Source organism: Rhinatrema bivittatum, chromosome 8 (assembly GCF_901001135.1).
Source record: "Rhinatrema bivittatum chromosome 8, aRhiBiv1.1, whole genome shotgun sequence".
NCBI lineage: Eukaryota > Metazoa > Chordata > Amphibia > Gymnophiona > Rhinatrematidae > Rhinatrema > Rhinatrema bivittatum.
Genome location: NC_042622.1, coordinates 91,351,635 through 91,376,273, shown reverse-complemented (window position 1 = coordinate 91,376,273; position 24,639 = coordinate 91,351,635). Strand labels below are relative to the sequence as shown.

Genomic DNA, 24,639 nt, shown 5'->3' with positions numbered 1-24,639 from the left:
AAAATGATAAAGGGAATGGAACAGCTCCCCTATGAGGAAAGGCTGAAGAGGTTAGGGCTGTTCAGCTTGGAGAAGAGACTGCTGAGGGGGGATATGATAGAGCTCTTTAAAATCATGAGAGGTCTTGAACGAGTAGATGTGAATCGGTTATTTACACTTTCGAATAATAGAAGGACTAGGGGGCATTCCATGAAGTTAGCAAGTAGCACATTTAAAACTAATAGGAGAAAATTCTTTTTCACTCAATACACAATTAAGCTCTAGAATTTGTTGCCAGAGGATGTGGTTGGTGCAATTCGTGTAGCTGGGTTCAAAAAGGTTTGGATAAGTTCTTGGAAGAGAAGTCCATTAACTGCTATTAATGAAATTTACTTAGGGAATAGCCACTGCTATTAATTGCATCAGTAGCATGGGATCTTCTTAGTGTTTGGGTAATTGCCAGGTTCTTGTGGCCTGGTTTGGCCTCTGTTGGAAACAGGATGCTGGGCTTGATGGACCCTTGGTCTGACCCAGCATGGCAATTTCTTATGTTCTTATGAATTATTATTTTTATTGGAATGGTTGCTGCTTTGCTCCTTTCACTGTGTGGTATACTTGCCACTGTACAACCCCCTTCCCCTTTCTCACGGAGTTCTAAGGGGGTCTCCCCCAGCCGCTGGTTCCAATAAGCATCGGGATTGTGGCCCTATTTAGAAAAAGTTTGCTGACCCCTGGTCTAAATAGTTAGCAGCTTAATGAAAGCATTGAACTGACCCGGATTTTGAGAGGAAGAGGGGCACAGATAGTTGCAGTCTCTCTATGAGGGAGGAATGTTACTGCTCACTGAGCAGCCCCTGATAATCACTTTGGGAAGGGCAGGAAAGGCAGTAACATCAGGCTGAGAGTGAACCTTGTGTGCAGCACTGTATCATTGTATCGCTGTCTCTTAGGCTCATTCTCTGCACCAGGTGCAATTCTGTCTTCCCCGCCTCCCCCCCCCTCCCCCCATGCTGGTGGGATATCCAGCGAGGGCTCCATGCCACACTATGGTTTTGTTGGGTCGAGGGAGCATCGGAGCAGAAGGTGTGGGGAGGAGGAAGGTTGCAAGACAGAAATGTGCTTGAATATCCTTTAATGTCTTTAATACATCCAGAGACATGAATCACTAAAGAATCCTAGCAGCAGGGCTCTTATTTCTGTGGGATTAATTTAGTGTCTAGACATGAAACGCCATTCAGTAGTCAATAACAGAGTGCACACCATCCACATTCAGAACAAACCGTAAGGGTGGGCTTCACATTAAGTATGAGGCTTCCCTTAGAAATTGCTTGGGGAAATGTGGAAATACAGAGTTTTAGCTGATATTTGCATTTCATATTGATTTCTTCATTTGAACAGGCCTTAAAAAGCAAATCATAGTTACTGGAAACAAAGGTTGTTAATAAAATGCTGGCTCTGGTTATTTACCAGATAAATCATTTGGTCCAAAGAACTTACAATCTTAAGTCTGAGTTGGAGGAGCTTAAGTGAGCAATTTTGAAAACAGTCTGCATAAGGTCTGACTTTCAGACCTATCCATGGTACAGTATTTAAGCGCATAAGTGATTGCTCAGAGATTTATGCTAGTATTCTATAAACTATGCTCCAAAGTACACGCGTGTATTTCCCATTCCATGTGTACATTTTACTGGTGGGGAAAAAAAAAGCAATAGGCTCATAGAGTTCTGGGGCAAGGCTCAGAAGTATGCCCGATGGTCGCTATTTTGTAAAAGATATACACGCATATATTACCAAACTTTAAAAAAACAACAATGTTTATTCATTTTCACAGTAAACAAACATCAACTAAGCTTGAATAAATAAATATCAAATCAGTAATAAGAAACAAATTATATTAGAAAAGCAGATAATATAAATCTACATAGGAAGAAATTGAGCAAAGTCCTGAAACCCTTCAAGTTCTAAACCCAGGAAGTTCCAGATGTCCCGCCACTGGTCCTTCTTCAAACCTTCTAAACCCGGAAGTTCCAGATGTCCCGCCACTGGTCCTTCTTCAACCTTCTAAACCCGGAAGAACCAGATGTCCCGCCACTGGTCCTTTTTCAAACCTTATAACCTCGGAAGTTCCAGATGTTCTGCCACTGGTCCTTCTTCAAACCTTTTAAACCTGGAAGTTCCAGATGTCCTGCCACTGGTCCTCTTCAAATCTTCTAAAGTCCTTTCCCTCGACTGCGCCTCCACCGGATGGATCCTGCTTTTACCTCCGAGCTCCAGAGCCATACTCCGCGTCCTACTTATGCTCCCGCGCTGAGTCCTGGACCCCGAGTCCTTGGTTCCTGGGGTTCGGCCCCTAGGTCCTTTTCTAAGGTCCTATTTTACTGCCAGGTTCTTCGGAATCCCCTGCGACTGTGTCATCCTGATAATGGACTCTAATAATGTCCTGCTTCGCTCGACGTGGTTCTTGCCTTGCCTTGACTGGCCGGGTGGGCGCGTCTCGGTTCAGATCTCACTGAGTCTTGTCATACTTTACCCTGGATCTACTCAGTATTTTTGAAGCAATTTGTGACTCTTTCGGAGTTCCTCTTCAATCAACCGTGAGTCTTGTCTCACCTCTTCAAGCAACCTGTCTTGGGAACCTCAAGCGTGGTCCGTGACCTGCCTTGCCTGGTTAAGTAGGGCGCATGCATGTGTGGTCCATGACTTGCCTTGCTGGGCAGTGTAGGGCACGTCTTGTCGCAGTACCAGCTCAGACCTCTAACCCTTGAGACTCCATCTAAGTTCTTCATCTTCGTCTCTTCGTGAAGTCCTCACGTCTTTGAGTCTTCGTCTTTGTCTGATGTCTTCATCCTTTGACCACCATTCGCCCTGTCACAGTTGCTGCTCTGTGCGGCATGTCCGAAAGGGCTAGGAGTAGTCAGAGGACCACTCATGAGACCAAACATTGCGTTGTCTGAGTCTCTCTACTCTGCACAGGTGCAGCGGAGATCAAGGTCCATATACCCCAGCCTTCACTCGGACGCCTCTCATCTGCCTCGGCGCTTGCTGGAGCTCCTCTACAGCTGCGTCGTCGCCCAGGGTTACACATATACCACCAGAGATGGGTCCGCTACCCACGGTCCCACAACAGACACTCGATGCAAAAGACTGGAAGACTCCCCTCTTGCTTCATGACTGCTGCCTTCACCTTAATTTTGTTCAGTTAAGTTTAGGTTGCTATAGGAATAGGCATGCATACAATTTGAGTCCTTTAAATTTATTAGTGTATTCACTATTTATCTGGTAGTGACTTACAAGAGAATGATTAAACAGTAGCCCCAAGCTCCAAATGCAGGAAAAAACCTCCAGAAAGCCCCATTGCAGACTCACTCTAGGCTTTAAAAGTAACCATGCAACCTGATAGACTGAGCTGTTATGGTCTGGAAAGTCCTAGAGAAAGCACAGAGCAATGTAAAATTGCATGTGTTATTGAAAGGTTGTAAATCAGAGGAATGTCAGAACTTGCTTGTGGGGCCAAAATGCATGCCATCTGAAGACTACCCAAGCAGGACTCGCTGCTGTGGAAATATCCTCAGATTTGTACATACAGGCTCAGCAGAATCACAGATAGCATCATTCTTCAGTGCCACACCAGGTGCAGAACCATATCTCAAGCACTGGTGATGTGTCCGACCCTGTTGGTTTAAGATGCTCACAAAGGACTTTGAAAGTTACTAGAAAGCTGCCTGGCCTAAAGCTGAATCAGCTGTGTCAGGGGAGAAGGACTGGCAGCTCTGAGATCTCACACAGACAGCAGGGCCACCTTGAAATCACATACACACCCCCTGCAAGCAGCACTTGTCTTGTATGCATCTCTCTGTTTTGTTCTTGGCTGAGATGGGATTTTTAAAATAGTTTTGAATTACTCATGTATTGTTTATTTCCAACTACCTATTTCTTAAAAGGTCTGTCTGGACCGTCAAGGGTGTGCATTGTACTGGGGCTGTCTGTTTTGCATGCCTAGTTTTACTGCAAGTGGTGTAAATATGTAACCTGACTCAGATTATGGACCATTAGACAGGAACGAAACAAACTCTTTTACCTAAAGTCAGATCTATGAATATTTGACTGACTTCATCCAGATCCAATTCTGATTCCTTTTTTCAATATGAATTAACACAAGTTGGTATGAATCTTTGTGAATATTTCATGACTGACTTTGTATCAAAAGACATCTTAGGATCTAAGAGGCTGAAATTCTACCTTCTTCTAGTAAGTATCTGCTAGACCAGACCACGTAGTTGGCCATTTGCTGTCTCCATTTTCATTGTGCAAGAGTTTTAGAAATTCATTTACCCAAAGAAAAGCAGCCCAACCCAGCCAATGAGGAAAAAAGTTGCCGTCTTTGCAAATTGCATAAAGGTTGATTGTCAAAATATTTAACCAGCTAACTTCAGTTAAACCTTGTCAGCTAAATGCACAAGATGCATAAATTTAACTGGTTAAAAAGTGGGCAGCTCCGAAGGAGTTCACGGGATGCACTTTATAACTTAGCCAGTAAGCACTGGCATTCAACATTAACCAGCTAAGTGGCTAACCTCAGTCATGCAATTGCTGGCCTAAATCTAGCCAGTTGCATTTTGACCAGCTAGGTATAAGAGAATTTCTACCCGAAAACCTAGCTAGTTAAGTTTGGCTAAAAGAGAGTTTCTTAACCTAGTCCTTGGGGCACACCCAATCAGTCAGATCATTAGAATATTCACAATTAATATGCATGAGATAGATTTACATACAATGGAAGCAGTGTATGTAAATAGAGTTCATGCATTTTTATTGTGGAAATTCTGAAAACCTGACTGGGTTTTGGTCCTTAAGGACAGAGTGTGTGCACCCCTGGACTGATAATAACCAGTTAATTTTAGCCAGTTACCTTTGCTGTACAGCCACTTTTTGAAAATTGACCCAACCCCTCTCCACTGGTATTAGTAACATAAGACTCCAGTACATGAGGGTCCGTAACTGGTCAGATATTCAGGATAACCCTGATGAAATAGATTAGCATATATGGCAGACCCTTCCGGTCTGGCCACCGGATGTCATTGTCCCTGTGATTTAACACTCTAGTAAGGAGTCACCCATATCCCTCAGTCCCTCCCACCTGAAGAATCTGGATTGGATGCCTGAAGACTATTTAGCCCAGCCATGTTGATAGACCAGAGGGTTCAGTTTGAGGAAGCAGTCAAGGAGTAAAGATGTATTTTTTCTTTTCTCTGATGGGGCCTCCCAGCTTCACCCAAAGGAGTTTATTTTAGATGTGACACCTCCCTGCGCACTCCCTGTCAGAAGGTCCTTCTCTTACTAATTTACAGAGAGATAGATTTTTACGCCTGATACCCTTTAGGGGCAAAAGGGCTCTCACCAGGTGACCAAAGACCTGTGAGCCTACTCTAAACCCTAGGTGGGCAAGCACCAGTGATGGATCCTGCTGCGAGATACAGTGAAGGCAGAAGAGATATCCAGTTTAACCTTTAAAGTATTTTTTGGACTTTAGCAGAGTGGGGAGAATTTTGGATCCCCCTTCCCCACTGGGATTTCAGAGCAGAGAACTTGCCTGTTCCCACTGACTTTTCCCCAAGAGAAGTTCCCCATAAACATCAATGAGTAAAGGATGAAAGAGATACTAAAGAAGGAAGAACAAGAGCAGGAGACCCCAATTGGATCTCCATACACACCAAGGGACAAGGACGGGCTAGGTATCCAAGGGGAAGATGAACAAAGGTAGGATTTTTACAATAAGGTTGGGGACCCCTCCACTAGGATTCCCTCACAGCCTCTGGGTATGCTGTGTACATTAAAAATCACTATGAGGCTACCCATATGCCTGAGTAGGACACCTACCTACCTAGAACCACACATGTACCAACATTCAGATGTAACTTCAGTATTGTGCTTGCTGTTTGCGAGGAGGTCCTGCGAGTGGCTTCACTTACCCAGACCGGCAGGCCTTGCTGCGGCGAGACACCGCTGAGTGGTACACGCAGCAGGATGCCGCCGGCAGTGTTGTCATCAGGCTGTTCCTTAAGTGCCCGTGCGCCCGAAGCAGAGTCCTTTAAAGAGCCCGTGGCGGAAAAAGCCATGGCACCCTTGGATGATGTTGCAGCCATTTGCCCTATAAAAAGGCTCTTCAAATGCTTAGCTTTGCCTCAGGAAAAAGTCACTTGTCCTGACTTCGGTCTAGTTTCCGGTCCAGTCATCAAGCCTGTCCTGCTCCAAGTCTTCAGCCTTGCCTTGTTCCGCTTCCAGCTTTAGTCTTTGGCTTCAGCCTTGCTCCACTCCTGTCTTCAGCTTCAGCCTTGCTTTGCTCCAGTCTTCAGCCTCAGCCTTGCTCCGCTTCAGTCTTCAGTTTCAGCCTTGTTTTGCTCTAGTCTTTAGCCTCAAACTTGCTCCGCTTCAATCTTCAGCTTCAGCTTTCCTCCACTCTGGTCTTCAGCCTCAGCCTTGCTTTGCTTCAATCTTCAGCTTCAGCCTTGTTCCGCTTCAGTCTCCACCTTGCTTCTGTCAAGCCTTCAGCTTTTGCCATAGCCTTGTGGACTCTGTCGTAGCCTGGCCCATGCCAAGACTCGCTCACCTGCTGTCAGCGCAATCCTTAGGGCCCAGCCCACAAGGTTGCACCAATTGCGCCATGGCAAGAAGGGCTCACGCTCACGTCGTTTGCAACAAATTGCTGAGGCCACGAGCTTGGTGAATACATCACCACGACAAGCCATTACTGCCTTAGCCCCTCAGATACAGGAGCAAAAGACTGAATTAAATAGTCTCCTGAAGAGGTTCATGCAACAAGCCCAGCAGCAACTTGATCAAGTAAATGGGTTACTACTAACTTTGTCCCAGCGTTTAGATATGGTTCAAGCTCAATGCCCGGCCTCTGACCCAGTTCCAGCTCTGGCAAACCCTGTACCAGCACCTGTCTTGCCTATGGAATCCATGATTCAACTCCTACCACCTTCAAGGTACATTGGTGATCCTTAGGGGTGCAGAGTGTTCCTCAACATTTGTAAGATGCAATTTGAGCTACAGCTGACTATTTTTTTTCTGACCATGTCAAGATTATATATATCCTCTCCCTGTTGGAGAGTCCTGCTCTCACCTGGGCTTCTCCCTTGTGGGAGCAAGATGACTTACTTCTCAGAAACTTGGATAACTTCATACAACAGTTTTGCCTGATTTTTGACCAGGTTGGGGCGAAGACAGTCAAACTGCCATTTTTGGCAAGAGTTATTTGGGAGATAAAAGATGAACTAGCGGCTTGGGACCTTCCCCCGACCCTAGAAGCCCTGGCTATTCATATAGACCTGAGATTCCAGTAATAAGCTCATGAGAGAAAAACCTCCAAGCAGTCCACTCCCGTGACTCCCAGACCTCAAATCTCTCACAGCCCATCCTTGCACCACCGAAGGCTGTTGCTTTTGAAGAGCCCATGCAATTGGGTAACACCCGACTCTCGCTCAATGAAAAACAGAGACAAAGAATAACCTCTGCCTCTACTGTGTAGCACAGGGGCACTTTGTTAGTCAGTGTGCCAAAAGACAGGAGAACTCCATAAAGACAAGCCCAGTTAGGAGGGCAGTGTTTCACCATCCTGCTTCCTCTCCACACCTGATGGTACCAATGCCCCTCACCTTCAGGAAATACACAGTTCAAACTAAAGCTTTAATAGATACTGTAGTCGGGGGCAATTTCAATAAAGAGTCGCTCTTACACCAATATGGTTGCCCTACTACCTGCCTAACCACCCACTATGTTAATTCATCTGTCTATGGAGAATCTCTATCTGGTTGCGTGACCACAGTTCCCTTGCCTATTACAGTGCAGATTGGTACTCACCAACTGTACTGACTCATCCTTGTCTCTGGTCACTTTACTCCAAATCACCTTGCCAGAAGCACTAGACCTGCCACTTCAATGTACATCTTGTTCCTACTCTAGTTCTGATTTACGTCGTCCTCCTACCAAAGGATCCTTGCCTGCAGGACAGGATCAGCCCCTCTCTTTGTCCAACCCTTCAGCCTCGTTTTCATCCAAGACTACAGCCATGTATTCGTCCAAGCCTACCGCCTTGAATGGTTCTTTGGTCCAGTTCTGAAACCAAAGAATCTCTGGTTCCCATGTCAGGACTGCCAAGCTCCCAGTTGGTAAAGAGGTACAATTATCTCCTCAGAAGATGAAGAGGCCCTAGGAGAGGGGGCTTAGAGGAGGGTTTCTGTTATGCTTGCCACTCACAGGGAGGTCCCATGAGCAGCTTCACTTACCCAGACCGGTGGGGCTTGCTACGGCAACATGCTGCTGAGTGGTGCACACGGCAGGATGCCACTAGAAGCATTGTTGTTGGGCTGTTCCTTAGGCATGCACGTGCCCGAAGCAGAGTCCTTTAAAGGGAAAAGCCGCAGCACCCTTGGATTACATTGCAGTTGTTTGCCCTATAAAAGGGCTCTTCAAGTGCTTAGCTTTGCCTCAGGAAAAGGTCACTTGTCCTGACTTCGACCTTGTTTCCATGCCAGTCATCAAGCCTTGCCCTATTCCAAGTCTTCAGCCTTGCCTTGTTCTGCTTCCAACTTCAATCTTCATTTTCAGCCTTACTCTGCTCCAGCTTCAGCCTCAGCCTTGCTTCACTCTGGTCTTCAGCCTCAGCCTTGCTCCGCTCCGGTCTTCAACCTCAGTCTTGCTCTGCTCTGGTCTTCAGCTTCAGCTTTTCTCTGCTCCAGTCTTTAGCCTCAGCCTTGCTCCGCTCTGGTCTTCAGCTTCAGCCTCAACCTTGCTTCACTCCGGACTTCAGCTTCAGTCTTGCTCTGCTCTCTTCTTCAGCCTCAGCCTTGCTCCACTCCGGTCTTCAGCTTCAGCCTTGTTCTGCTTCAGTTTCCACCTTTCTCTTGTCAAGCCCTCCATTTTCGACATAGCTTTGTGGACTCTGTCATAGCCTGGCCCGTGTCAAGACTCGCTCATTTGCCATCGGCACAAGCCTTAGGGCCCAGCCTATGAGGTTGCGTCAATTGTGCCATGGCAAAAGGGGCTCACACTCACGACATTCGCGACAAATATTATGGATAGTTGGACTTTAACTTATGAGAGTCAATCAGTAAACTTTTATTTAACACCCAGACCTGGTCCTGACTGACTTTTTACAGCTTCTCGCCTCATAGGAAGTACCAATACATTATACACACACTGGCAACCTTTTAACATCGTCTGGGCCACAAGTGAGAGCTTAACCCCATAAAAGGAGTCCTCCTCAGAGATTGAGAGTCAAGTGTGGGATGGATTTGCTAGCTGGAGTAGCCCCTGAAGAAATAAATTAGTTATGTGCCCTAAGGAGCAAAAATCCTCCAATAAAGGGGTTACACACAATTGAGGCAGCATACATGTAAATCTATTTCATGCATATTCTTCCTGAACACCTGATCAGTCAGGGGCCCTCAAGGACCAGACTTGCCCACCGCTAAGGTATGAGAGAGCTCTCTGATGAAGTGATGGTCCAACTCGGCTTCCTGCTAATGTCTGCAGGTTTCTGCTTTTCTTGAATGCTTTGGTTTATTTTGGGTCTGAATTTTAGAGACTCATCTATTGCAGTCTCTCGTGTAGTCCTGGCTTTCCCCTGAATGTCCGTATCCCTATTGTAACCATATTTCCTTGGAACTAATCAGCATCTGCTTTTTAAGGAAGAAAATAATGCAATCTAACTGGCTAAAGGCCTTTCCTCATACAGGCAAAACCTACTTCCTATGGAGCTCCTGAAGTCTTTTGAGAAAAGTAGATTATCGTTACCTTTTAAATATTGCATGCTCAAGAAGCACCCCTACCTAGTCCCAGAAACTGTGTAATAAACATTTGATTGAGATGCACTGAACGCACACATGCTTTTCCAAGAAGGTGAAACTGTTGACTTGGCTAATTTGCCTTTAATTATCTTTAATTTCATCTGACAGTTCTGTAATTGTGTTTTGTTCTTTATTTCTGAGACTTGAGAGGAAATTGAATATTAAGGATGTGCTTCCAGAAAGCTCTGGAAGGCAGCAGTACTACACAGGGAAATATCTGTGTGTGCAGTAGGCTCAGGAGAATTGCATTTTGAACTGTCAGGAAGGTGGGTGGGAATCTCAAAAAGCTCAAAATAACATTACATTTCAGGAGCTTCCTTTACTGTGGTGTAGGTATAAGGAACCTCTTTATAGCTCTGAGAAGCTTGTATATTAGGGGTACCCAGGGTTGGGGGAGGGGAGAAGAGAGATGAAAGGTATAGGAGGGTTGCTGTTTCCCTAACTGGCCAGTGCTGCCTCGCACTGCTGCTTGAGTAATAATATTCCAGTCCTTGTGTCACAGGAAATACTTTTCTTTGGGGCTGGCTTTAATGCTATCTTTGGATAGCAGGATTGCTCCTCTGTGGTGTTTGAGTCCAAGCTAAAATATTTTTTTGAAATCTCCAGGCATGCCACTTGCAGATAGGGCTTGAATGAATGCTTGCATTGAGCCTTTTAAGCAGCCTAGGTGCGGGCCGGCTGATTACTGTCACCCACCATCTCTGCTGAAGCTGAGGAGAGCCAGAAGCATAATCAGGATGGAGTTCATCAACTGCCGAGGCTTCCATACATCATGCCATTCAATTACTCAGCTGAGGATGAATCATCAGGGCTTTGCAGAGATGCTCACCCTGGGATGGACAAGTCGGCTCCAGCATCCGCCATGTCTCTTTGGGTCTATTTTCAGCTGCTGTGCGGCTGGGCTAGTTAGCCAGATAAACATATCTGGCTAACTAGCAGGGTATATCCAGTGGCGTGGCTGCGTCACTGAATATACCCGGCTATCTTAAAGTTAGCCAGTTATGTCTAACCGGCTAACTTTAGGACAGCCCTATGGCCCAACCAGAGTCAGCCGCATAGGTTAAGTGGCTAACTACGAATACCAGAGTTAGCTGCATAACTTATGCAGCTAACTCTGCTCCGCCCAGAAACACCTTCCGCCTGCCCCCAGAACGCCCCCCCCATCTTATGCGGCTAAAGTCTAGCCATGTAAGTTGTTATGAGGCTAGAATTTAGCCTCACACCAACTTTAGTTAGCCATCTAAATGACTTTTGAATCTCGACCTCCTTGTGAATGGATGAGTAGCATTGTTTGATTACATGTGCTGTGCTGGTTTATCAGGACGCAGCAAACTCTTGGGGATCACAGGGGAAGGATCCTCCTTCCCTAAAGATTTTTGGCAGTGCCTCTTCTCCGGCAGGGCCCAAAGTCACATATTTTGGAAGGGTAGGGTGGGAATGGATAGCTCTGTGCATGGCCTGACCCTTCCTCTGAGCAGCGGCTGCTTGCCACGGTCTGAGGCAAGACGCTGGACTAGAGGAGCCCGGGGTGGGCCTGGTCTCTCCGCTCTTCCTTTCTGGAGGTTTTGGATTCTTTTCAACCTTTGTGATGCATGTGTCATCTTTTAAATCAGCAACAGAAACAGACTTTCCCTTTTCTATTCGGACCCTAAGTATATTTATTTTTATCACTTAAAGATTTTGCTGTTTTATATGTTAAACAAAGAAAAGATAAAATGTCTGTGATCACAAAAAGCCTTGAATTTGACCATAATAAAAAGCAATTTAAGAATAAACAACCCAAATGATGGACACATGGAATAAGAAGAAATAATACAGATTGTATGATATAGTCTGTATTATTTTTGTAGAAAAAATGTGAGCTTTTTGTTTTGTGACCGATTAACATAAGACTAACCTCAGAGAGCAACATACTGGCGCATTTAAAATTTAGTTTTCCTTTGCAGTGTTTCCTTCGCGTGCAGTTACTTCTGGACAGATTACAAAAACAAGTCGTTAAAAGCAGGGGCCAGAGAAAATAATAATGGAAGGAACCAGCAGCACAAGAAACCCCTCCCCCCCCCCCCCCCACTCCCCCAAAAAAATATCAAGCCGTTGTTTATTTTTCTACAATATTTTCTCTGGTACTGAAAAGTACTTTAGACGAATCTTGGTTCCTACTCAAGATTATTCATTTGTGGCTTGGAATCCCAGCTTTTGGTTTAGAGCCTCTAATAAGAGTGCTTTAGGGTTTATTTTAGGCCTTGCAGTGCCCACCACAGCCTTACTGGTTCCAAAAATCTGGAAGAAGGAAACTAAATGGAAGCCTGTTCCCTGCTAAACTGGCATAATTCAGGTTGGTTTTTTTCTTGTAGATTGTGCATTCAGGATTGTGAATCGTGGTTTTTCTCAGAGCCTAGAATGTAAATCAGAGTAGCCAAGAGATCCTTAAAGTCCCCGGCTAGAGCCATCATTTAAGAGCTGCGCTTGATTGCACTAGTGGAGGATTTCAGTAGCCTACATTATAGACTCAGAATGCACTCCCTTCATTTCCCGTGGATGCCTCGAGAGAGCAGCTCAGCACCTGATGGCTCAACACTGTCTAAGGGTCACTGCATGGATCTGGCTGGGCGCATTTTGGAGCTACTGAAGAGGCTGATGGTTATGAAGGATCACATGTTGTTCTTGAAGGATTTTTTCTGCCATTGTAAGCTGAGAGAATGGCATTTAATAAGACCCTGTAGAATCGTTTTAACTAACTGATTGAATTCTTCAAAAATCGTGCTTGGAAGCCTGATGAGGCCTGCCAGTAAAGGCGCTGGACCAGCCATAAGGTTGTGGTCTCTTTGGCCAGATGGCTTGTTTGTGAAATCTGTGTAACATAAAATATCCCTGTGATTTGAGGGACCCTTCAATGTCTTTATTCTAGCATGTACTGCCAACCCATTGTGAATGGGCTTTCTAGTCCTGCTTTCACTAGATGGGCAAAATCTAAAATACTTTGGGTGGGACTGGGGTTAAATAATGTAGGCAGAGCAGTAGAAGCAAGACACCTGAGGTGGTAGGTTGTAGGGTTCATGGAACCATCTGATCATTGTAATATAATAAGACACACACACACACACACACACATATATATATATATATATATATAATGTGGTGTATTTGTTTGTCATGTAATGTGGTGTGTAATGTAATGTGGTGCAAATAATTTGATGCACAGATTAGTGGTGTTTTCAAAGGACAATGGTTTGACACTATACTGTAGGCTATGATACTCATGGCTGAACAAGTTGAATACTAATGTGCAATACCTTATGAAAAGGGTAAACAGTGGAGTGCCTCAGGGATCTGTACTTGGACCGGTACTTTTCAATATATAAAAATGATCTGGAAAGGAATACGACGAGTGAGGTTATCTGGAAAGGAATACGACGAGTGAGGTTATCAAATTTGCGGATGATACAAAATTATTCAGAGTAGTTAAATCACAAGCAGACTGTGATACATTACAGGAGGATCTTGCAAGACTTGAAGATTGGGCATCCAAATGGCAGATGAAATTTAATGTGGACAAGTGCAAGGTGTTGCATATAGGGAAAAATAACCATTGCTGTAGTTACACGATGTTAGGTTCCATATTAGGAGCTACCACCCAGGAAAAAGATATAGGCATCATAGTGGATAATACTTTAAAATCGTTGGCTCAGTGTGCTGCAGCAGTCAAAAAAGCAAATAGAATGTTAGGAATTATTAAGAAGGGAATGGTTAATAGAACGGAAAATGTCATAATGCCTCTATATCGCTCCATGGTGAGACCACACCTTGAATACTGTGTACGCTTCTGGTTGCCGTATCTCAAAAAAGATATAGTTGCGATGGAGAAGGTACAAAGAAGGGCAACCAAAATGATAAAGGGGATGGAACAGCTTCCCTATGAGGAAAGGCTGAAGAGGTTAGGGCTGTTCAGCTTGGAGAAGAGACGGCTGAGGGGGGATATGATAGAGGTCTTTAAGATCATGAGAGGTCTTGAACGAGTAGATGTGACTCGGTTATTTTCACTTTTGAATAATAGAAAGACTAGGGGGCATTCCATGAAGTTAGCAAGTAGCACATTTAAGACTAATCGGAGAAAATTCTTTTTCACTCAACGCACAATAAAGCTCTGGAATTTGTTGCCAGAAGATGTAGTTAGTGCAGTTACTGTAGCTGGGTTCAAAAAGGTTTGGATAAGTTCTTGGAGGAGAAGTCCATTAATGGCTATTAATCAATTTTACTTAGGGAATAGCCACTGCTATTAATTGCATCAGTAGCATGGGATCTTCTTAGTGTTTGGGTAATTGCCAGGTTCTTGTGGCCTGGTTTTGGCCTCTGTTGGAAACAGGATGCTGGGCTTCATGGACCCTTGGTCTGACCCAGCATGGCAATTTCTTATGTTCTTATGTTCTTATGACATCACTTCTTGTCTCATGAAATTGTATCAATAGATGTATTGAATGCATTTATGGGCATAGTGAGCTCCCAGCTGCCATCATCTACTGCTAGATAAATAAGGAACTGGACTGAAGACGTTCACCTTGGAGAAGTTGTGCAGTCCATGCCCCCTACCCTGGTCCTAATCATTGGGTGGGGGAATGGGGGTCTGAGAAACAGTCACCAATAGAAGGAGAAATTCCAGTCCCCTCATACTAAGGGACCCCTTCTCCATCAGCTGTGTCTGTGGAATACACCAGTTGTGCTATACTTCCCACCAGCCGTGGAGAGTGATGAGTAAAGCACTTATATCTGTTAGGGCCTTCTAAGCAAAGATACTGGAGGAAAGTTTATGACGAGTAACAACTGCAAGCAAGTGTTTCCTGTTAAATTTATGATTGTTTCCTTCTCCAGGCTTCTGATTTATGGAGAGTACTGCAGCCGCATGGAATACGCCCAGAAAACCTTAGATGGCCTCATGGGAAGCCGAGAAGATGTTAGACTGAAAGTAGAGGTAAAGTGGATGTAAGATGTGTAGCTTCAGTGTCGAGCCTATGACCCAGCAGTCACTATGTAATACCAACGGCCCCCAACGTTTCCTCTCAGAATTAACAGAAGCTCTGAAAGATGCTAATAAGGAAGATTACACTTCTACAAAGCAGCGCAATCAAGACAGAATTTCATTAGTTCCTTTTTTAAAAGTGTGAATTCTTTCTTTTGTAATCATTTGAAAAGATAACACTTTTCATTTAAACACTGTCATCTCCTTACAACTCCCTGCAACTGTGACCAAATGGGCCCGAGTCTGAAGTTGCACACACCCAAGACAGACTTATTTTTGCTGAGGTAAATTATTGCCAAATTCCGTAATACATCTGGTGCTATCTTGGAGCACCTCTTAGGGTTTGCTCTGGGCTTGTGCACAGTGAGCAAAGCACAACAAATCAGCAGCAGAATGTGGGTGACCACTGACTATGGTATTTAGACAGTTTTAACCGCTTTGTGGCTGGACAGTGAGTTCCAACTGCAAGAAAGCATGAAAGCTCAGAATTTGCAGGCTTGCGAAGACTGGTTGGCTGCTTGCAAGCCACAGCTCAGATGAACTTTACACACATCTAAAATGTCTCTGCATAAAAGCACATCACACGCAGTCATGTCATGCCCTGCTCTAGTGCTGTGTACTGCTCTAGTACATGTGGCCTGGGTCTGGCCACTAGATGCCACTATCTCTGTATTTAGAACACAGGGAGCCATCCATTGACAGAGCACCATTCACAGAAGAACAGCGATTCCCTTTAGATTAGAATCCTTGCAAGATTAGAACTCTGCACTCTGGGAAGATCGTGAATCCTGAGTCTCTGTCTCTCCTCTATGTGGTTGCCCCTTATGGGGAGGCTTTTGTTTTTTTTCTCTAGCACTTTATCTCCATTTGTCAGTGCACAGTAGAGTGGCAGAGGATTTTAGGTGGAAATATCCATCTGCTGTTTCAGAAAGGTTACCATGTTCTGGTACGGCGGATGAGCCCTGAGCAGTTTGGGTGCCGTTGAAGTCTGTGGAAGTCCCTTTCTGGATTGCTTTGGAATTGTGTTAGAGGAGCTGTTGATTCCTCCTTTCTCCCTCCCTAGGAATGCACGCTGAAGGTACAAGAGGGCAAGTTCAAGCTACAGGATCTATTAGTGGTGCCAATGCAGCGCGTCCTGAAGTATCATCTCCTGCTAAAGGTGAGAGAATAACATTGCTGCTTCTCCCAAGTTGAATTTTAATTTATTAGACGTGTAAAGAGTCTGCTGTGCTTCTAATTATCCTGTACTTTTGTACCTCACTTATCCGGAGGATTCAGTGGAGCTCTAATGTGCCAAGAATACAGAGCTCAGTTCAGCACCAGGATAGCAGAGAGAAAACAGAAGGGATACCTGCTTCTCACACTCACTGTTAATCCGCGATTGGACACGCGTTTTCGACATGCTAGCGTTACCCCTTATTCAGTAAGGGGTTGAAAACGTGCGTCCAACCCCCCCGAACCTAATAGCGCCCGCAACATGCAAATGCATGTTGATGGCCCTATTAGGTATTCCCGCGCGATTCAGAAAGGAAAATGTGCAGCCAAGCCGCACATTTTACTTTCCGACTTAATATCATGGCGATATTAAGTCGGAGGTGCCGAAAGTTACAAAAAGTTAAAAAAAAAATTTGAAGTCGGCCCACAGCTCACTGGTTAAAAACCAGATGCTCAATTTTGCCGGTGTCCGGTTTCCGAACCCGTGGCTGTCAGCGGGTTTGAGAACCAATGCCGGCAAAATTGAGCGTCGGCTGTCAAACCTGCTGACAGCCGTCGCTCCTGTCCAAAAAGAGGCGCTAGGGATGCGCTAGTGTCCCTAGTGCCTCTTTTTCCCTATTTTTACCGCCGACCCTAATTTGAATACTGAATCTTACGCACAGGAGAGTGACCTGTGCGCGCACCGGGAGAGCGGGCGTTTGCCCACTCTCCCGTGGACTTTACTGTATCGGCCCGCTAGACTCCTAGACTTCGTCTTTGTCCTGAAGTTGCTGGACATGTTTCTTCCTTACCCCAAGGTTGCTCTCTCCAAATAACTCAGCTGTATCACATTCTGTAGTGATTCCTGTTATGATGGTAAATAACTTAATGATGGTATAAAAAAATGTTTAAATAAAATAAATAAATAAATTCCCTTCCCAGAAACATGTAGTACCTGCTGGGGAACCCAGCATGCAGAATGCAGCACACACTCGTCCTCTGCTGATCTGATGGGGAGAAATCCCTTATCTATTTGAATCTCACGTATAGCAACAGAGATCACCGTTGCCATATGACTGCCAACAGAGCTATAAGCCTGCTACCATATGGCCAGGCTGACCATAGCACTGCGGGCTATAGCACTGCCAGCATACGGTCACAGCAACATAGGCGGCAGCACAGGCTGTAGCACAGCCAGCCTACAGTCACAGCACCATGGGCTACAGCACTGCCAGCAAATGGTCACAGTGCAGCAAGATGTAGCACTAGCAGCAAATGGTCACAGTGCAGTAGGATGTAGCACTACCAGTATTCAGACTCAGAACTATGAACTGCAGCACTGCCAGCCTGTGGTCACAGTGCTGTGAGATGTAGCACTGCAGGCGTACGGTCACAGCATCACAGGCTGTAGTGCCACCAGTACAGTCACTACTACTATGAAAACTGATAAATATGATGTAATACAATTAAGCCTCGATAACAAAACATCATATATGGAAACTTGATTGTTTTAAATATTTTATAACATGAGCGGGAATCTCATAAATTGATGAATGTAATATCGATAGCTATTTAAAGCTTTGAGCAGTCTGCCTCGTTGAGACTGTACCATTCAATTTTTTAATCATTGATTCCCGTTCATTATGTTACGTGTGGGACACATTAGCGCTTAGATTTTTAAAGAGGATTTCCTTTCCCCTACTTTTTTATGAACAGAGAGCCACCGCTCTTTCGTACAAACGACAACGCTCTTAAAGATGATCGGAGCTACCGCTCTATTTAGGAGCAGTCGCTCCACTTTGCCCAAGCTGCTGCTCTTCTTAGGAGTCACCGCTCCACTCTGCCCAGGAGCCGTCGCTCCACTTTGCCCGAGCTGCCACTCTGCTTAGGAGTCACCGCTCCACTCTGCCCACCAGTACAGTCACAGCATGGCAGTCTATGGTACTGCCAAGAGCTCTGCAGCATGGTTACTAGTATAGTCTGTAACTAATCAGCGGTACCACAGAGGGGGCAGCCAGAAGGAAACAGACAAAATAATCCTGTACAGACAACTCTAAAGTTTGCCTAGAAATAAAATCCTGGCAACCTCCTCCTAAATGACAGCACAAATGAACGTAATGAAATAATTAATGCAGCTAATGACTGCAACATAATGTTTGTTTCAGTCTTAAGTGCAACAGTAGATCTGTACTCGCCAGCTAACAAGACACACAGCCAATGAAATTGGGATTGAATAGTGGCTGCCACACCTCCTCTAGCAGCACAGTGTGCATGGCTTCTTAGCTCCAGCTTGCTTTATGGCTCCCAGCTCAGGGTGGGTGTCACCTCCAGCAGCACAGTGCATGTGGCTGTCACTTGGCTCATGGCTGTCTGCTCAGGGTGATATGTCTCCTCTTGCAGTGCATGTGGCTCCCTTGGCTCTGGCTTGCCTTATGGTGCGTGCAGTAATTCTTTATAATGGGAGTACTCTTGCCTGATTCTCTTTTGCATGCTTTCAGGAACTCCTAAGTCATTCCACTGATCGGCCAGAGAAGCAGCAGATGAAGGAGGCCCTGGAAGCCATGCAGGTGGGAAAAAGATCTCACAGGCCAATGCAATAATTTGAGCGTTTTGAAACTGTGGACTGGCTTTCAGCATACAGTTTTAATGCAGATTCATTTTTTTGTAACTCCTGATACAGTAAGCTAATACTATGCAAATGCATCGGGTTTAAAAAAGTGCATTAACTGTAAACTGTGCATTTAGGACATTTTACTCAGGAAGGGGTGGTTATCGCACAGACAAGCGCCCGATATGGAGCCAAGAGGAGACATGCTTATCCAGCTAAGTGGCGGCGGTTAGCCTGATAAATCCTGACTTCTTTTTTTTGCCCATTTTTGAGTTTTAAAGGTTTTCAGTGCCAGTGTAGCAGCACTGGAAACTTAACTCCATCTCTGACCCAGGAGTTAAGTTTTCAGCACTAAGAAAATCCAGGTTAGGCCATCATACCTCTTTGCATTGGGAAGTACTACTTAATGCCCTCATTTGCATGGAATTTCCATGCGAGGGCTCTAAGCAGTACTCATATTTTTGAACGCTCATTTTGTGAGTGTAAAACTCCTTGCTGCATTGGCAAACAGGAGCTAAAGTACAGCTAGACCTCAAAAGGACAACTAGTGGCGGAAAAAACCCTCTCTCTCAAATCACTGTGGTAAATATATATCCAGGGTAGAAGTGAACACATACTCTGTTTCCCAGGTGTCAAAGCTAGTCATAATTGTTTATCACTCCAGCCCATATGATATGCAAAGGGTCATTCTCCTGCTGAAAGTTTGTTGTAGTAATAATACATAATAGTATATCTTTACACAGGACCTCTAATACATATCCTGCATATTTGCATTCTAAGATCTCTCAATGGATTAATTGTGATTGCATCAGGGATTTTGATATTTTTTCCCACGCTGTCCAATGATTCTGTTATGGTGATTTGATTCAGTAAATGCCACTAGTGAGCAAATGCCTAAGCTAAGGGTAAGGTTTAGAATCCAGACTCCAGGTGGTTATCCTTCCAGCCACACACAATTTTGTTTCATCTTACCAGCTGAGTCTTCTTGAGTGTTCCTGAGATTTTCCTGCAGTGCCCTCTGCTGTGTAGCAGGAGAAGTGCAGAAGGCTGTGCAGTAACTGCAGTGCTTGTTTCATGCTCCTACGTCTAAGAATGGTACAGCTTTCCAAAATGATACTGCAGTTCCCCGTGCATCAGCTACCAGAGACAAACCTTGGCACCAGAGTATAGTCCATGCTCAAATTACTTGAGAAATTTTCTGGCACAATATTCAGTATGAATAAAATATCTGTAAATGCAAAGAAGGGCATACAATCACAAGTATAAATCAACACTTTCCTCATTCAGTGGACAAAAATGTATATTATTATATCATACGAGTCCAAAGAATCTTATGTTATAAAGGGCCGAAAAACATTAGCCTGAAAAAGTTTTGTTTTCCATAATATTATAAATCACAAGTGAAAAACAATGAACTCATACATAGGCTAAATCCTATGATGACTTAAGGTATTGGGCTATTTTATTTAATTATAGTACACTGAAAAAGCACTTGATATATTCCTAAAAATGTTACAAATTGTTAAAACAATTTTGAGATGGCTAAATTATCAAAATGAAACAAAAGTGCAACATTTCCTAATCGCAAAAAAAAAAAGTCAGACTTAGCATTCAAATATAGGCAATTCATAAATCATTATTGTCCTATGATGAAATGTCTCAAACCGTTCATCATGGGACACCGAACATCAGACTAGCTCCAGATCTGTTAGTCTTCAGGACTCTTCAAAGCAGCTGTTGATCCACAGCATAATTTGAGCTTCCTGATTATGAACCCCCTGTTCATAGAATACTGCCATAGAGAATGGGTGTAGACTTATTTTGACATTTTTTATTCATAAATTTTTTCAGGCATACAAGTTACAATATCATAAGCACATACAACTAATAATACAACGTAAGCACATACAACTAATAAAAAAAATTCAAACAAGATCTTAAAATCTGGCTCTTCAAAAAAGCCTATGAACTAACTTGAAATTAATCTTTGATAAAATATCTTTAGATTTGTATATTCAAGAGACTGATCATACCCTTTTTTTCCTCTTATTTTATTCTAAATTTATTACAACTCCTATTTGAACCAATTCCTGGAATTTCTAATTCATTGTTGATGCACTTACTATTTTTCCTATAATTGTTAACTACCTATTTATACTAATGCTGTTAGAAACTACTATTACCTTAGTTTTACAATGTAATTCAATGCTATATATGTAAACCATTGTGATCTACCTCTAGAACGACGATATATAAAAAAACATAAATAAATAATATATAGAGAGAGTATTTGCAGTTCACAACGTCATATGAAATAGATGTGCATAGTGCAAGCAATACAGATGAATACCTCTGATCAATGTACAGCTTTAAGAACAGGTTGTGGTTGCTTGGGAAGAAGAACAATGGGTCCAATAAGAAAAGCTATCACATATCAACCCTGTGGTACTGACGATAAATCCCCCATTTATTACTGCATTTACATTTTTCAGTGCATAATGGAGATGCTCAGCGTCTGCAACATCCCGTACTTGGGCAGGCCAGTGTTCTAAACAGGGATTACACTTCCAAAAGCTAGCCATGTAAAGTGGGCTGTGAACCAAAGCTGACCAACTAAAGACCTATATTTTCGGGGAACCAAGGACCTGACCTACCGTATCTACCTAACAAACCTGTTACAGCAATTTCTTGTGAAACGGCTTGCCAGAATTGATGCACCCCCCTGGCAGTATCACCGCATGTGAATACATGTCCCAGTTTCACCACATCCTCTCCAGCACATAGTATCCAAGGATGGGTATATTTTAGAGTATAAAATTGGTATGTGATATGTTCTAAGCAATAGCCGAATCATCAGTTCTTTACATCGCATACACAGAGAGCTATGATGGACATAGATATGGACTACAGCTCATGAGCTAGCTCCCAGAGTTGTACCCTGATCGGCATTCCACTTTTCTATCAAAGACAGTGGTGTTGTCTTTCTGAACATTCCCATTAAAATACACCAATATATAGTAGTAATCCCTTTGGCCTTCGCGTCGGGATCGCCCAGAAAATTTTCCATTCCGTTCAACAGTCTTCTAGGGGTGGAAAGATCAAAGATACCTGACAGAGCTTGGCGTAGTGGAAAGTAGCTGGCATGCATGTGTGCCGGGACATCAAACTCTTCACTGAGGGATGAAAAGGCACAAAAGGACCCATCTTCCCACAACTGAGCCAGACAAACAGGGCCACAATCCCTCTATGCATAAAAGTTCAGCAAGAAGGTGTTGTGTTTGAGGCATTGTGGACCCTTGGTCACAATGGAGATGACTCCGCCCATGGGGAGGAGCCCCGTGGGGAACCACAGCGATTGGCTGACACAGTTGGCAGACACAGAATGGATAGAGTCTTTATTGTACTGCTGTAATAGATGGTAAAGCAGGAAGGGAAGGCACTGATCCACGAAGTGCCAATACGCTCAACAGGCTCAGTAGTGTGGTCTCACCCAGATGTTCACGATAGGCAGGAGCCCGCAGAGCAGGTAATGCCGCGGCTGGTAGGTGGAGTTGGAGCGCCGGTTCGTAGAGGTACTCATGGAGAGACGGTGTCTTCCTGATGGTAGAATGGTGGGACCAAAGGTCCGTGGTGCAGGATATGAAGATGATGGGCTTTCGCGGAGCGAGTACCCAATGGTCCAATATCCTGGAAAGAATAAGAGACAAGACCCCCGAGGAGTGGTTGTCTAGGTTAGTGAGCCCCCGAAGGGTAGTAGGAAGCGAGAGACCCTCGAGGAGCGGGTGTCTAGAGCTTCTGCTGGAGGGGGGCCCTAGCGATAGGAAGCATCTAAGCTGGCAGCTTAGAGCAGGCAGAGTAGCGAAGCGATGTCTTTGCTAACTCGTTTAGGTAGCGGAAGTGGAGGCTAGTTATACCCGGGGGTACTGACGTCATGTGGTGGAGCCGCCCCCGAGGTTCCCGCCATGACGTGTATTTGAGCATCAGAGATGTGCGCGCTCGTGCCCTAGGAGGCCACAGGAGTGAGCATGGCGGATGGGGACGCCCATGCTGGTTGGAGAACGCCGAGGCCCGTGGGACTCGGCACCGGAGACAGCCATCTTGCCCAGAGAGAGAGAAAGGGGAGAAAAAGAGGTAAGGCAGAGTAGTCGCAGCCATCTGCGACTGACGGATGCAACAGAAGGTATAGCTGGAAACAACAGATTTCCGTAAATGGGGGCCAGGGGTGACAAAACCTTTTTGTCAAGCCCAGGAACCCCAACACTTGATTCCACACATGTAAAGTGTGAACCAAGATTGAACTCTCTCTGGTCACTTTCCATCAAATTGGGGAAGAAGAGGGAACAAATGGTAACATTGACAGATCCATAACAACCACTTGAAGACATTCCATCTGCAGGCAGGACGCATCTAAGTGTCTGAACTGATATTTAAGACAGGTTAAGCATTCTGTCCAATAATACATTTTAAGATTAGGTAGAATATTTTGGGCCCAATATTCAAAGATATCTATTTATCTAAGTTATCCAGATATAACTTATCCAGATATCTTAGTAGGAATATTCAGTAACACAGATATGCTTCTGAATATAACTTATCCAGTTAACTTATCAAGACATGGCTATTTCTACAAGCCTTCCCCGATCTATGACATCCCCTACTGCTACAACTAGGTATAGGATACCATGTATAGTGGATTACATTCAGTCCTGAATACTAGAGTCTATTATAGCCTTATGTATATATCTGTATATTATTTATTTCTGAGACTAAATACTACCTATTTCTATGCTAGCCACTACTCTGGCTTTTCCTCCTCCCAGTTCAAGTACCCCTGTTTATTGTAACTTTTCACTCTCTCCCTCTCTCCTAGCCTATTGTTCACGAAGTTGTTAATTTTAATGTTATTGCACCACTGTTTATTGTAAACCGATACGATATGATTGGTATCATGAGTGTCGGTATAAAAAAGACCTAAATAAATAAATAAATAAATAATAACTGGATAAATGCCAGTTAACTGGAGAAGTTATATCCGGATAACGTTAGACTTGCTATTGAGCAGGTCTAACTTATTCGGTTAACTTAACTGGATAAGGCTGAATATAGGCAATTTATCTGGTTAGAGCAGCAGACTACAAACTGGGGAGACCAGGATTCAAGTCCCACTGTTGCTCCTTGTGACCTTGCGCAAGTCACATTACCCTCCATTGCCTCAGGTTCAAACTTACCCCCGGATTCATTATTCTGGATTGATGAGCCATGAAAAAAAGGTGGCAGGTGGTGTTTGTGAGCAGGTGGCCACATCACAGCAGTGTGTTTTTGCCCTCCGCGGTTGCGGCTGCCCTGTACACTATCGCCCCCGTAGCGCCAATGAAATAGCTGTAGCTATTTTCGACAATAATGTGCATTACATTATTGCTTGCAGTGCTACAGGACCCAAATTTTCCTGAACCCTGCCCATACTCCTCCCCTTTCCCTAATTTACATTTTCAAATTGCGAAGCAGCCCATCACGATTTGAAAAACGACCCCCATAGATTGTGAGCCCTCTGGGGACAGAAAAATAATTACAGTACCTGAATGTAATTTGATTTGAGGTGCCGAAAAGCAGAATATAAAAATCTTAAAAAATAAAATAAAGATAACTGTATAAGTTGCCCTGCCTCAATCTGCCCGTTGCTCGCCACCAAGATATTCAGCTATCTTCTTAGTTGGATAAATACTTAGCCAGCTAAGTGGCAGTCACTGAACACAGCCAGATATTCAGTGGCTGCCACTTATCCAGATAAGTCCTACTTATTTGTCTAAATAGCATTTCAATATTGGCTCCATTATAATCACCCTGAGCAGACCAAACTATTGCTCTATATTTTCCCTCCCATATTCTACCTCACTGCAATTATCTCCTTTGATGTATCTATTTGTTACTACTTATTTACCCCATTATGATTATTTTCCTTTGATATATTCATGTACTGTATTTGACTATCTCATAGC

At 44.1% G+C, this 24,639-nt stretch overlaps 1 protein-coding gene across 3 annotated transcripts in view; it reads left to right on the top strand.

The window, feature by feature from the left end:
- VAV2 (vav guanine nucleotide exchange factor 2) overlaps window positions 1-24,639 on the top strand; it is a 332,307-nt gene that overhangs the window by 278,435 nt on the left and 29,233 nt on the right. For all 3 annotated transcript variants that reach the window (XM_029614922.1, XM_029614921.1, XM_029614920.1), the window contains exons 9-11: window positions 14,694-14,793; window positions 15,905-16,000; window positions 18,534-18,602. In XM_029614922.1, coding sequence (XP_029470782.1) covers window positions 14,694-14,793; window positions 15,905-16,000; window positions 18,534-18,602 — 265 coding nt within the window. The remainder of the gene's footprint in view (window positions 1-14,693; window positions 14,794-15,904; window positions 16,001-18,533; window positions 18,603-24,639) is intronic.